The 14,028-nt window shown below is 49.4% G+C and overlaps 2 protein-coding genes across 2 annotated transcripts; both read right to left on the reverse strand.

Moving 5' to 3' along the window:
• Nucleotides 1-986: 986 nt before the first annotated feature.
• LOC120958939 (mini-chromosome maintenance complex-binding protein) lies at nucleotides 987-3,309 on the reverse strand. Its single transcript, XM_040382027.2, has 3 exons — nucleotides 1,922-3,309; nucleotides 1,586-1,829; nucleotides 987-1,507 (listed from the first exon to the last, which is right to left on the reverse strand). The coding sequence occupies exons 1-3, from the start codon at nucleotides 3,151-3,153 to the stop codon at nucleotides 1,133-1,135; spliced, it is 1,851 nt and encodes a 616-aa protein (XP_040237961.2). The 5' UTR covers nucleotides 3,154-3,309; the 3' UTR covers nucleotides 987-1,132.
• A 1,942-nt stretch (nucleotides 3,310-5,251) lies between these two features.
• Nucleotides 5,252-13,909, reverse strand: LOC120956358 (protein argonaute-2). The gene is made up of 6 exons (XM_040377758.2): nucleotides 13,748-13,909; nucleotides 11,167-12,196; nucleotides 10,991-11,096; nucleotides 7,553-8,719; nucleotides 6,713-7,464; nucleotides 5,252-6,641 (listed from the first exon to the last, which is right to left on the reverse strand). The coding sequence occupies exons 1-6, from the start codon at nucleotides 13,773-13,775 to the stop codon at nucleotides 6,548-6,550; spliced, it is 3,177 nt and encodes a 1,058-aa protein (XP_040233692.2). The 5' UTR covers nucleotides 13,776-13,909; the 3' UTR covers nucleotides 5,252-6,547.
• Nucleotides 13,910-14,028: the final 119 nt, after the last annotated feature.

Genomic DNA, 14,028 nt, shown 5'->3' on the forward strand with positions numbered 1-14,028 from the left:
TCATGTTGAAACAAATACACAATTTGATTGACAGCTGTTGAAAAAAATTTTGGATGCGGTGAAGAACAATGTTTACATTCGAAACTGACTTTTAAAACCCTGTAATCTACATCAATCTGATATTTAATTTCCATAACAATAATTTCTAATTTTTTCAGCATGATTTTCAACACGACTCACGCTGGATTATGTTTGACAGTTCTTTGTGATGTGTTGAAAATCATGTGTACAAACTGAAATTTCATTTTGAAGCAAATACATCATTTGATAGCTGTTGAAAAACATCTTGAATGCTGTGAATAATTATGAGCACATTTGAAAGTGTCTTTGAAAACCCTGTAAGCCCAGGTTACATATCGAGTGAAAATGAACGTGAAATGTTCAGTTTCTGTTTTGTTGTTATATTTCATTAAATATTAATCAAAATATGGCTTGGCTAATCGTATACCAAAAGAAAGGAAATTTTCCAAACTATTTAGACTATAACACATTGAAACAATGATTTGAACGCGTTGCCTTGTGATTACCTACTGACCATTATTTTTTTCATCATGAACGAAGCGGTTTAGTTCATTATTAAAATATGTTTTATAGTCTAAATAGTTCGGGACTTGAATTTCCTTTCTTTTGGTGTACGATACGCTATATACTAATTAATATTTAATGAAATATAACAAAAAACTACAATTTCACGTCCAATTTCACTCAAGATATGTAACCCGTGCATTACGTTGTGTTATATTGAACGGGCCAATACGTTCGAATGTTGACTATTTTCGATTAGAATTACCTTTCTTAGATCTTTCGCGACTAGCACGTGTACTAGAGCCCGAATTCAATTCCTCGGAAATGGGACGACATGGCCCTTATTGTGTGTTGCTTGTGTTCGTAGAGCACAACCTTTGATGCTTTTCTCCATCCCAAATCCAACAGCATTGTTCTCCAAAGCTCGTTTGAAGACCAAAAAAAAAAAAAAGACATGCTGCTTTCCTTTTAGAAGAAAAATACCATTTTTTACAAAAAAATATTTTAAAACTAATTGACGAAACACAAAACCAAAGAGCGTAGCGCGCGCGTACACCATAAAAGCAATAAGTTAAGGCACCCATCCACTCCTCCCCGGTCCAATGATTCACGGCTCACTTTTCCGCTTGCTAAACAGCTCCATCCGGTTGCGCCGCTCGCCCTCCAGCACCTTCGCCCGCTCCCAGTCGTCCCGGTGCAGCGCGGTCCGCCCGCGGCTCAGGCCGAGCAGGCGCGCTAGCACGAACAGCGCGTGCAGATCGTCCATCGTGACCGCACTGTTCTCGGTGCGCATCCGCACGAAATCGTCCTGTACGACGGTCGGGTCGAGCGTTTTCATGTCGAACGGGCGCACCCGGGCCCCGGTGAGGAAGCGGCGCATACCGTCCAGCTTCGGGGCGACGTAGTGCCGGCCGGCTTTAATCGTTTCGTCGATCAGCTTGATCGCGTCCAGGTCCGGTACGATCGGCAGGTAGCAGTTGCTCTGTTGCGGGGGAAGGGACAGGTTGAAAAGTCGGTTAGGTTGTGTAAATTGAAACTGAGTCGAATCTCGGACCCTTACCGGCAGCATGCTTTTCCCCTCGCTTAGCACCAGCACCGGTACGTCGGTGTTGAAATCGAGCTGATAGAACTGAAAGTCGTACTTGAGCCGCTGGGCCTTAATTAGGTGCGCCACGTGCTTGACCGCCTCGACGCCTGCGGATTCCAGTTTGCCCGCCTCCAGCCGCGTCTCGTCCAGCACCAGATGGGTGTGGGGCGCCAGCTGCAAGATGCCGCTCGTGAGCTTGTTCGTTTTGTAGTCTTTTCTGAAATTCCAATTAAAAATTTACAAACAAAATATGCATTAAAGTCTCCCTTTCTTGTTTGCAATAAATAAAAAGGGACAAAAGCTTCCTACTGGGGCGCAAACTGTAGCGTGTTCATGTTGTCGAGCGTCATCGGCAGATAGTGGCTGGCGGGAAGCAGCAGCTCGAGCAGCTCGTACAGCGAGCGCGTGTAGCCGGGCAGCACTTCCGCCGGGATGTTGCTGAGGTTCAGGCAAAACTGTCCCCTACACTCTACCTCGTCCCGGATGTACACGGACGAGACGAGATGGCAGAGCAGATAGTCGGCCGCGACGCCGTCCCCGAACAGGCACTGGGTGAGCAGGTTGTGCAGGTCCTTGTACGTTGTTTCGGCGCAGGCGTCACTGCTCGGCAGTCCCCGCAGTAGCAGTGGGTTCGTGTGGGGCAGCTTCCGCACACTGATGGCGTGCAGGCGCGGTATCAACGACGGCGGTGGATGCGTTGCCTGATGCTCGGACACGTCGTCCACGAACTCGTCCAGACCCGTGCTGTCCCCGCTACCGTCCAGGGCCGGATCGACGGACAGGAAGCCGGCCACCTCGAGGACGGTGTTGAGGGCCCAGTCGTCGTAGTTGCTGTACAGCTTCACCAGGCACGCCTTGCCGGGTCGGTTAGCGATGGGCGAGTTGAGCAGATAGTCGGCGGACAGTACGGCCGTCCCGTTGGAGGAAGCCGCCGGTGCGGTACCATCACCACCATCGCTTGCTGTTCGTTTTTTGTTTCCATTACAATCGCCCGGTACAGTTGTTGTCGTCGTCGTTCCATCCACCTCCATCTCCGTGTCGTCCTCGTGGGAGCGTTTGGCGGTCGCACTTGGCATTTGCTCACCGTGCTTCCAGCCAGTGGGGCGTACTCCGGCCGCCTCCTGCTCCTTCTCGTACCCTGCCGCCCACGGATTCTGGCCCGGCACGGTAACAACGAACAGTGACCGCCGCTCGCCGAACGTGCTGCCGTCGCCGGTGCAGCCCGTGTCGACCGTTTCGGACGCCGCGTTAAACACCAGCAGGTCGCGATACTTGCCATTCTGCTGCCGCACGACCGTACCGTCCGACTTGCTGCGCACGGCGTACCGCTCCAGGTAGCACTCCGGGTCCTGCATGTCCTGCAGCATGCCGCGGAACCGCACCAAGCACCCGTCCGGCAGGTGGGCCAGCTCGGTACAGTTGAGCAGGGGTATCGTGGACCAGAGCGCCTCGTCGGCCGACAGCCGCTCCAGGCAGGCCGGCTCGTTCGCGATCAAGTACTCCGGCGTCCATGCTGCGATTTCACGCACCGTTTCCATCATGCGTGGGGAGGCGGTTTTTTCTTCTAGTTTCTGTTTATTCACAAACGAAAACGAAAGCAACGAATTGAAACTGTATTGCTTGTTGTGTGCTTTACGCCGAACCTCCCAAAAACCAACAGCAGTATTTTGCGCCAAATTTCGCTGTCATCGCCAATTGCGAGGTTGCTGTAGTTTGTGTATTCGGCTGGGCCTAGAGAAGCCCAAGATGTATATATAAACAATGACAGCAATTTGCAAAACGTTACCCAAGCAGAGACGATAGCAAACTGCACAATATCGGTAGTTTATGTGTATGTATTATTTGGAAATAAAATGGAATGGAAACAAAATGCAACACGGAAATAAATCTCGTGTTGGTTGTTTGAAACAACGCAAAAAAAAACATCCCCGATTTGGTGCATTTTGGTACATGGAAGCTGCATAAGCGCTGTTTAAAGGTGCATAGTAGCGATGGGAAACTGAGCACGAGCTGCTCAATTGGAGTGAACCTCATCGGGTTCGTACAATGTCGTTTCTCAGATTCACGAAATCGTTCAAATGATGTGCTTCTTTTTATTTATGATTAGAGACTTTGAAAGTGTTCAAAAGAACGATCGTTCCTGTACCAGTACTAGCATTTCCTATCCTTCACAGATATTCGATGTTGAGAGGCTAATAGGCCAAAAAACCCTCCAAATGTCGCTCGGTTGAACGTAGTGCGAAATATCGTTCATGCGAGTAGTATGTTTACTTGTTGGGAGCGTTTTGGTTCTGTAATACATTGTCATTTGAACTAGTGAAGATTCGATCCGACTTCGACAATTTCGGAACAGAATCCGGAAGGTAGGTCGTGCCAGCATTATCCATTAATCGTTCGGAATCGTCTGGAGCCGCCCGGAATCACCCTGGAGTCGTCTGGAGTCGTCCGGAGTTGGCCTTTACAACATTTCTTAAACATTCAAAAATGCTTGAATTCACCTTTTGCAGTAGATAAACAGCATCAAAGTTCTCCAGTAGGTTCTCCTAAATAGCGCCTAAGCAGCTTCTTTACGCAGCATTGCAGAGGATTATTTTTCTTTACGTTTTTTTAAATTAACAACAACAAATTTTCTGTTTATGTGCCGAATTTTAAATAATTGTCAGTAAAGTGATGCTTCACTTAATATTGCTAATTTAAATAACTAATCAAACTGGATCACAAACCGCGAGGCGATTGATAGTACCAAAGTCATGCATAAAGTAAAGAACATACACCAAAAGTTCGGTACATGTTCTTAACAAGCCTTCAAGTTCCATCATGAACCATACACATCAGGCTAACCAGTCGCAAGGTTCCAGAGAGTATCAAGCGCTTGTTAAAAAGCGCCGCAGTTCCGCAAAGTACCATCTTATCTCTTAATTAGACACATAGTACGATATCGGAACGATTTTTTTGTTAGCCAGCCTCAAATCAGCTATAGAGCATTAGCTGGCCATTTGGGGAAAGGCTTGCATAAGCAGTGTACGCGCAAAGAAAAAGACAAAAAAACAACGAAATGAAGTCCCTGATCACAAGCACATTGCCGCGGACGGCTCCGGTTGACTCCGGTCTACCTTGGGCAGACTCCGGACGATTCGGGGCGATTCCGGCCGACTTCGGACAGCTCCGAGCACCGACTCTCGACGGTTCCAGACAATTCCGTACGACTACAGGGGCGGAAACTAGTAATTCCTATTGGAATACTGGTAGTCGGATCGGATCGTCGTGGATGTGCTCCAGAGAGCACTACACTTGTGAAATTTTTCTCTCTACAGATGACCGGTTCGTATTGGAATCGATCACGTACGGCAGCATTGCAGAAATCAGTGTTGAGGGTTTAAAAAGACCAATGTCCCGATTTAAATTCAGTAATCAACCAAGTTGAAAATCTGTTGGAACTTTTCCCAGCAACTTTGCTTTGTTTCGACCACCGACATCGTCTCTAGTTTGATCTCTTCACGTGAGACTGAAGAGCGATTCTTGGTATAACATAATTTGATATCTGTAAAAAAAGGAAACTATACGGACCCTGATACAGATTTTTCGGATTGGACCTAAACTCGTCTATGTGTTTAGAGTAAGAACGTAACCATCTCTATGTCCGATAGACACGCTTCAGTGCCGAAGCGAAGCCTTTAACCCTAGTTTTATTAATGATCAACCTTTTTTTTGTTTTTTTTTTTTTAATATTTTTCGTTGATCTTATAATGTTTTCTGTTTTATAAAAGTTATTATAGCTGGTTAATTAAACATTTAGTTGTAGGATATATAAATTGTAACATGTACAGTAGGTGACCGCTAACTGAGAGGTAAACAAGCTCCAGTTAACGAACAATGTTCGCTAACTGGAGTGACGTTTCTATGGATTGATTGTTTTGATTGGCGTGGACTCGAATAAACATACCAAACTTTTTTTCATTTATGTTGATATAAAGTATAGTAATTCGTGTAATAACATAAATTAATAGCAAACGTAGGTGAAAGACCCTAAATTTGTGTGAAAAATGCACATTTGCGACAAATTTCTCTTCATGAGATTCCGGATGTTTCATGTTTTGACGTTTAAGTGTTCGTTAACTGAGAATCACTCCAGTTAGCGAACCTCCAGTTAAAAAGCACTCCAGTTAAAACACATCCAGTTAGCGGTCACCTACTGTATCACATTTCTCATTGCAATTTCACCAATACGAAACAAACTAATAGGGCGCATTGGGGTTGAACATGCTAGCTTATGTAATAAATGTAATAATGGATTAAATGAGATTGTGAATGTTTTAAACATGTAAAGCTTCATAACGCTAGAAAGTAGTGAAAAAAGTGAAGAAAAATCAAAAGGTCTACTTCATGAAAAGAAATTTGGTCGATCATAAGAGAGACAGCGCTATAAACTTCACATAAAGCTTCATTCTTTTTTCTTCAAACATGCAGAAAATGTTACAGTAGGTGACCGCTAACTGGATGTGTTTTAACTGGAGTGCTTTTTAACTGGAGGTTCGCTAACTGGAGTGACTCTCAGTTAACGAACACTTAAACGTCAAAACATGAAACATCCGGAATCTCATGAAGAGAAATTTGTCGCAAATGTGCATTTTTCAAACAAATTTAGGGTCTCTTGCCTACGTTTGCTATTAATTTTTGTTATTACACGAATTACTATACTTTATATCAACATAAATGAAAAAAAAGTTTGGTATGTTTATTCCAGACAACGCCAATCAAAACAATCAATCCATAGAAACGTCACTCCAGTTAGCGAACATTGTTCGTTAACTGGAGCTTGTTTACCTCTCAGTTAGCGGTCACCTACTGTACTTCCTTCCTCGCTAATCTGCACGTACGCATTCCCTCCTCCTTTTTCCCGGTAATGGGGTTTCACATAAAAAAAAATCATTGCATTTAAACAAAGAACATGGGAGTGGAATTATTAACCGTGTCGATGATTTGAATGTCCCGGTAAGCATTTTCCAGATCGTTCATGTTGATCCGTCGGCTGGAAAAAAAGGAAAGCAAAATCGTCAAACCCCTCTGTCAAACCACACACACACCTTCGAAAATACTCACTCCTTAATGTACACCCGGCCGCGGTAGGCGGCCAGATGGGCGTAGTAGGTCGGGGCCGGGTACGATACCGCCCGGTTGCAGCGCGCAAACAGGTGGCACAGATTGTACGTCAGCGCCTGCAGACTGTCCGGATGGCAGTTCGAGTCGTCGTACAGCACGACGTACTTGGTCGGCTTGGCGACGCCCTGCACGGCCGCATGGCTCACCAGGTAGAACTCGTACCGATCCGGGGTCGTGATTTCGCTGTCCACGATCGTGCCGGGCGGTACGTTACCGTTCTTGCCCTCGGTCGGGCAGCCGGGCTGCGGGAAGAAGCGCGTGTGGTGGCGCTTCTGCACCACGATGAACGTCACCGCCGGCTTGTAGCCCGGCTCGACGCGCGCAATCGCCGCGTGCAGTGCCTGCAGCTCGATCGTAAGTATTTCCGCAAACTGGCCGTCCGACACACCGTCCCGGTAGTACATGATGCGCTCGGGCAGCGCACCGTTGTACTGCTTGTACAGCAGCAGCTGCCGCTGCACGATGTTCTCCAGGTCGCGGATCATCTCGTCCCGGGCGCCCTGCAGCCGCACGCTGCAGTTGTACCGGAAGCCGGTCAGATCGTACAGTGCCGCCACGCCCACCACGCTCGGCTCGTTCTCGCTGAGCGGGTGCGTAACGTCCGCCCCGATGTACATCACCTTGCCGCGTCCGAGCGGTGGCACCGCGACCTGCGAGATGCAGTGGTTCGTGCCGTTCGTTTTGGCGTTGATCTGTGCGGAAAGGCAGTAAAGTAAAGAAGAGCAAACAATCTCAGTGAGGCCAGCTGCAGGTTCACAGCCGCCCGTGTGCCGCCCTTACCTTGAGCATGATGTTGTTGAGCGTGCTCATGTCGGTGCCCTTCTTGGCCACCGTCATGCCCTTCACGCACTGCGTCAGCAGCCCGATCCGTTCGCTCGCCAGCTCCGCCTTCTGCTTCACCTTCGCGTACGCATCGCCCCGGCTCGGCAGCACCACGATTGTGACCGCCGGTTCCTCCCGCTTGATGTTCTGCAGCAGCGTGCCGATGTCGCGCAGACAGTTGCGCATATCGCGCACCAGCACGTACGTTTTCGCCATATCGAACGGTTCCATCTGCACGTTGCAGCGCATTGCCTGCGACTGCAGCATCTCGCCAAACTTCTTCACCGTCGCCTCGTTCGTGTACGGGTCCAGGTTGAGGATGCGCCAGCGCAGCGGCCGCTTGCTCAGCTCCGTGCTCGGTACGATAAAGTTCTTGCCCTCCGCGCGCCACACGCCCCGCTGCGGGGGAATCTTCTCGCCCCGCGCGTACTCGATCGGCGGTGCGTCGATGATGCGGGCCGGCACCTTCTCGAACTCGTTGCCCACCGTGATGCCGAAGTCGATCAGCGTCGGGCACTTGTTGTACTGGATCTGGGACGCCAGGTCGAGGATCTTGCGCTTGCGCTCCGGGGCGCTCGTCGCCGCGTACCGGATGATGTCGCGCGTACACTCCTCCGGGTTGTTTTTGTTCAGCGCCTGGCCCGCGGGTATGTCGCACAGCTCGGCCGGCACGTACACCGACCGCACGGTGCTGCCGACGTGCAGCACCGGCAGGTTCGGGTAGCGCAGCCGGAAGTTGAGCTTGCGGGCAAAATAGTCGGCGACCGAGAGGCGCGTCCCATCCTCCAGCTTGAACATCTGCTGGCTGGCCGGTTCGCGCAGCCCGTTGCAGCGCATCCGCTTGGCCATCCTGGTGGTCGGGTTCGTGTACACCACGTCCATGCCCTTGAGGAAGCTGTGCAGCTCCTGCTGCACCCAGCCGCTCACCTGATCCACCTGGCCGCGGTTGAAGTCGCCGATCACCTTCAGCACCGGCGCACCCATCGGGAACGCTTTGTGCGACACGTCCACGTTTAGGTATGGGCGCGAACCGAGCAGCGCCGACTGGAACAGCCCGAACCACAGCTCGTGACCCCGACCGATGTCGATGGATTGGCGGGGCACTGCGTACACGGCGCGCTTGAACTGGAGAAGGGTAGAAGAATAGAACAGCGAATAAGAATCGTTATTAGAACATTAGACGTTTGATAGTAATTGACCCGTTTTGGATTATGCATCACATAATACAAAATTTTATTAAGTATAAGGGATTGCAGTAGTGATGGGTAAAAATAACAAAAATCCGGTGTCGATTCCGATCCGATTCCGATAATTTCGAATCCGACTCCGGAAGGTAGGTTCGCCCAGCATTATCTGCAACAGTTCGGAATCGTCTGGAGCCGTCCGGAGTCGTTCGGAGTCGTCCGAAGTCGTCCGAAGTAGCACAGAGTCGCCTGGAGTCTTTCGGAGTTGGAGTCGTCCAGAGTTATTGGGAGTCGGAGTCATCCGGAGTCGTCCAGAGTCGTTCAGAGTCGTCCGAAGTCGTCCAGAGTCGCCCAGAGTCTTTCAGAATTGGAGTCGTCTGAAGCCTCCCGGAGTCGTCCAGAGTTATTGGGAGTCGGAGTCATCCGGAGTCGTCCGGAGTCGTCCGGAGCCGTCCAGAGTCGTCTGAAGTCGTCCGGAGTCACCCGGAGTCTGTTGGAGTCGTCTGGAGTCGTCCGGAGTTATTGGGAGTCAGAGTCATCCGGAGTCGTCCAGAGTCGTTCAGAGCCGTTCGAAGTCGTCCAGAGTGGTTTAGAGTCGTCCAAAGTCGTCCGGAGTCACACGTAGTCGTCCGGAATTAGTGGGAGTCGGAATCATCCGGAGTCGTCCAGAGTCGTTCGGAGTCGTCCGGAGTCGCCCAGAGTCTTTCGGAGTTTCAGTCGTCCGCAATCGTTCGGAGTCGTCTGAAGTAGTCCGGCGTCTCCTGGAGTCGTCCGGAGTCGTGCGGAGTTATTGAGAGTCGGAGTCATCCGGAGTCGTCCAGAGTCGTTTAGAGTCATTCGAAGTCGTCCAGAGTCGTCCAGAGTCGTCCAAAGTCGTCCGGAGTCGCCCAGAGTCTTTCCGAGTTGGAGTCGTCCGGAGTCGTTCGAAGTCGCCCAGAGTCGTTCGAAGTCGCCCGGAGTCGTCCGGAGTTATTGAAAGTCGGAGTCATCCGGAGTCGGTTGAAGTCGTCCAAAGTCGCCCAGAGTCGTTTAGCGTCGCCCGGAGTCGTTCAGAGTCGGAGTCGCCCAAAGTCGCCCAGAATCGGCCAATGGAATGACAATGGCATGAAATGCTTGATCACAAGCACATTGTACCGGCCGGCTTCGGTTGTCTTCGATCTACTGTGGCCGACTCCGGACGACACCGGACGACTCCGGATGATCCGACTCCGAACAACTCTGGACGACTCCAGACGACTCTGGACGACTACGACCCCGGAACTAGTGGTTCTCATTTTTCCGGAATCGGAATCGTGCTAACATGCACCCCTTTCCGTTTTAAGTTCGAAGACTGAAATTCCAGCTTTTAGCATTATGTAGCAGTTTTCAAGCAGCTATCAAATGAGTATAATATACAGGTGCGCCTGTCCCAGTTGACGTTAAAATTTGGTTAAAAAACATGCCATGAAACCACCTGGTCTACATACACTTTGATTCTAGATTCTACCACCTGATCTCTTTAATGCACTTTGGGATTAAGGAGAACACGACCTTGTTTTGCCATTTTTTCAAACAGATACTCGAATCTAATTCTAGCTTTGAGGCTAGAATAATCTAGACTGAAAATCACAGGCTACTTTTGTGTGTGGTTTTGTATGGAGTGTTGACATAATTTCAGCCTCCAACTGCCAAACTCCACATAAAAAACTGAATAGAATCGTGAAGGGTCCCTAAATTGTCAGTGTCGGATGTGAGTGCGCTCTAGAGAGTACATCACTAGATTTCAGGGCAATATTTGCATGTTGGGGCATCAATTCTTTTTTTTTTTAATTTACCACTAAATGTAATTGTTCTAACATTACTCTATGATTTTACTGTTAAACTAAGAATGAAAAAATAATACAAAACGGGACAAACCGGACATGTACCGACAAACCATGCAATTCGGGCAATATGAGCCTCAAATCCTATGCTTTAGAGCTGTGCTCATTAGCTTTGCTTTGCCTGTGTAATAATGCAAAAATAAGTCATGCCCGTTTTGCCCCGATTTCCCTTATAGCAAAAAAAAAAACCATTAAATGTAGTTGATGTAAGTAAAGGTTTGCAAGTGTAAACACCACAAATTTCGATGCAAAACCTACAGGATTCATAAAAAATCACTCAACTACAGAGCTAAGACTATTCATGAATCTTTGAGGCAGCAGTTACCACACGAAATACGTCACACACTTACCCGCACAAAATTGGGATTATTCTCATAGGCACTGCGTAGCACCACATCCAGACATTGGATGGCACTCATCGGTTTGGCCATTGTCTCCTCATTCGATTTCATGTACCTGTAAGCATCAAATCAATAAACTCTCGGAGTTATAAAAAGCGAAGCATCCTAACAAAAAAGATCCTTACGTTTTCAGCACGCCCAAATCGAGCTGGGCCGCTTCCTTCACCTGCACGGTGTACTCGCGCTGCTTGCCACCGTCGTCCGGCTGGAACACCACCTTCGCCTTCTTGTCGCTCAGCTTGCGCGTGGTGTACGCGTTCTTCTGCCCGTCGAACGCCAGCATGGCGCCCGGATAGTTTTCCCGGCAGAACTGCGCAAACACGGGCCGGTAGAACTTTTTCGGCCGGTCCGGTTCGATCGCGACGTCGTAGTGGTACGCCGTACCCTTCAGCTTGTCCAGCAGCAGGCGGAAAAAGTTGGCCTCGACCGAGACGGGCTTGCCGCGCTTACCGTGCGCCCCGCGCCGCACCAGCACCGGTCGCAGATCGGTTCGGCGAATCTTCTCCTTCGCTATGCGCATTGCGCCCAGGTTCTCCTCGATCGTCTGCAGCGTGCCGTCACCGGAGCTGGACGATTTGGTTGACGCAACGGAAGCGTCCCGGTGCACGGCACCACCGGTGGCAGCAGCGGGAGCCGCCGGTTTGTGTTGCTGCTGCTGTGGGCGCTGTTGTTGCTGCTGCTGCTGTTGTGGGGGGCCCTGCTGCTGTTGCTGCTGCTGTGGGCGCTGTTGTTGTTGCTGCTGCTGCTGCTGTGGGCGCTGTGGTTGCAGCTGTTGCTGCTGCGGCGGTTCATGCTGTTTTTGCGCATGTTGCTGCTGTTGTTGTGAAGGTCCCTGCTGATGCTGCTGTGGACCTCCCGATTGCGGCTGCTTCTTTTGCTTTTTCTGCGGATTCCCCTGCTGCTGCTGCTGTTGTGGATGGCCCTGCTGCTGTTGCTGCTGCTGTGGGCGCTTTTGTTGCTGCTGCTGCTGCTGCTGTGGGTGCTGTGGTTGCTGCTGTTGCTGCTGCTGTGGCCTTTGTTGAGGCTGTGGCTGCTGCTGCTGTTGCGGCCGTTGTTGAGGCTGCTGTTGTTGTTGTGGTTGTGGTTGTTGTTGTTGTTGCGGTGGCTGTTGTTGCTGTTGTGCCCCTGGCACCGTTTGCCCAACTGCGCCAAGAACTATGTAGGAAAAATGGTTTTATCTTCTTCAATAATGACACGCAAAGAGTGAAAAGACAAACAACGCACGATGAGTACGATTTCTTCAAACAGCAATATTGGAACTTCTTACTTCAATTAAAGAATTGATTCTCATTCCGGAGCTAATTTCATTTCTGTAGTAAATCCTGATTCCGGTTCCGGAGTAAATAGAAAATTCCAAGTTGATTCCGATTTCGGAGTCGACACCGGAGCCGACAAAGGAGTAAACTCCGGCATCAGCTCCGAAGTCTACGCCGGATTCGGATCCAGAATCGATTCCAGTATCGGAATCGGAATCGGGTAGGTCAGATTTTGAGCTCCAACCACTAGTCCGTAGTTCATAGGCTACCGTGTTACCAATGCTGCGACTAAAGTGTTAGCCACAGTACACATCTACAGCTGTGTAGACCCGACCAGAACTCACTAGTGTTGGGTAAAGTTGGCTAAGCTCCGGAGTCGACTCCGATCTGATTTCGATAATTCCAAAACCGACTGCGGATGGTAGGATCGCCGGATCGCATTATCCGGAGTCGCTCGGAATCGTCTGGAGCCGTCCGGAGTCGCCCAGAGTGGGCGGAGTCTCCCGGAGTCGTTCGGAGTCGGAGTCGTCCGGAGTTGTTCGAAGTCATCCGGAGTCGTCTGAAGTCCTGAAGTCTGAAGATGAAGTGCCTGATCACAAGCACATTACATCGGATGGTACCAGTTGACTCCGACCAACTCTGATTCCGGTCGACTCCAAATGACTCCGCCTCCACACGACTCCAGTCAACTCAGACCGTGACGACTACGACTCCAGTTAACTCGGGCGCCGGGCGCAACTGGTGGTTCCCATTCTGCCAGAGCCGGAATCGGACTAACAATAGTCGGAGTCGGATCGGAGTCGTGGGAGCGCTCCAGAGAGCACATCACTAGTCCGCTCATCTATAAAGAGCACTGCTTGGGCAAAACTGTGAAGGGATTAAAGCTTCCAGAAATTCGCAGATCCTTCTAGAAACCATAAACAGAACTCTCAGGCGTTAGCGTAAGGCAGAGCATCATTTGGCTACATAAATTTACACTATTTACATGGAACTTTACGAACATGTTTATAGATTCTGCCTCCCTTGGGCAACAAAGTTTGCCGACTACTGGCGTAAGGGTATGATGAGTAATAGGTACTTAAAGTCAGCGAGCCACTTGAACAAAAAAAAAAAACAGAAAATGGGCTGGAACAAAATTTTCTCAACCCCTTGCTTATCGCTTTAGCCTGCAAAGTGCAACAAATGACACATCAAGGCAACGTTGCCACTATTGTACCTTTTTCACTGATGCTGTAGCAAGGGCAACGAAAAACGCAATTCCAGCAATGTGAAATGGATCGACATCGTCGAATGCATCTTGCCGGGTGCGGCAATAGAATAAATGCCTTTTTTGGAACAGTAGTTGAGAAAGTGTCGGGAAAGTGCAACACGAAGGATGATGCAATCTCGACTGATGCGAGAAACATTTAATAATGGCAAAGACAAAAGGCACCCAAAGCTCGGCACTTACCTATCTTCTGCGGTTTCTTTTTCCCCATGGCGGCTGTTTTTGGTTGGTTTCACTACGAAACACCTTATTAATCCTTAACTAGTATATTTGTATCTTTAGAACTACAAATGCTGCGCAGTTGCACGTCTATTTGCTTGCAATGAAAACACTGAACTGTTTTGCCTGTAGGAAATGACTGTGGGAGCTCTACCATGGTGGCGTTTGGTCATATAAGGTGACACTTTGACAGCACAAAAATATATATCATCGCCTCGGCGAATGGCGGCGTTTGAAGTGGCCGT

This window comes from Anopheles coluzzii, chromosome 3, assembly GCF_943734685.1.
Source record: "Anopheles coluzzii chromosome 3, AcolN3, whole genome shotgun sequence".
Taxonomy (NCBI): Eukaryota; Metazoa; Arthropoda; class Insecta; order Diptera; family Culicidae; genus Anopheles; species Anopheles coluzzii.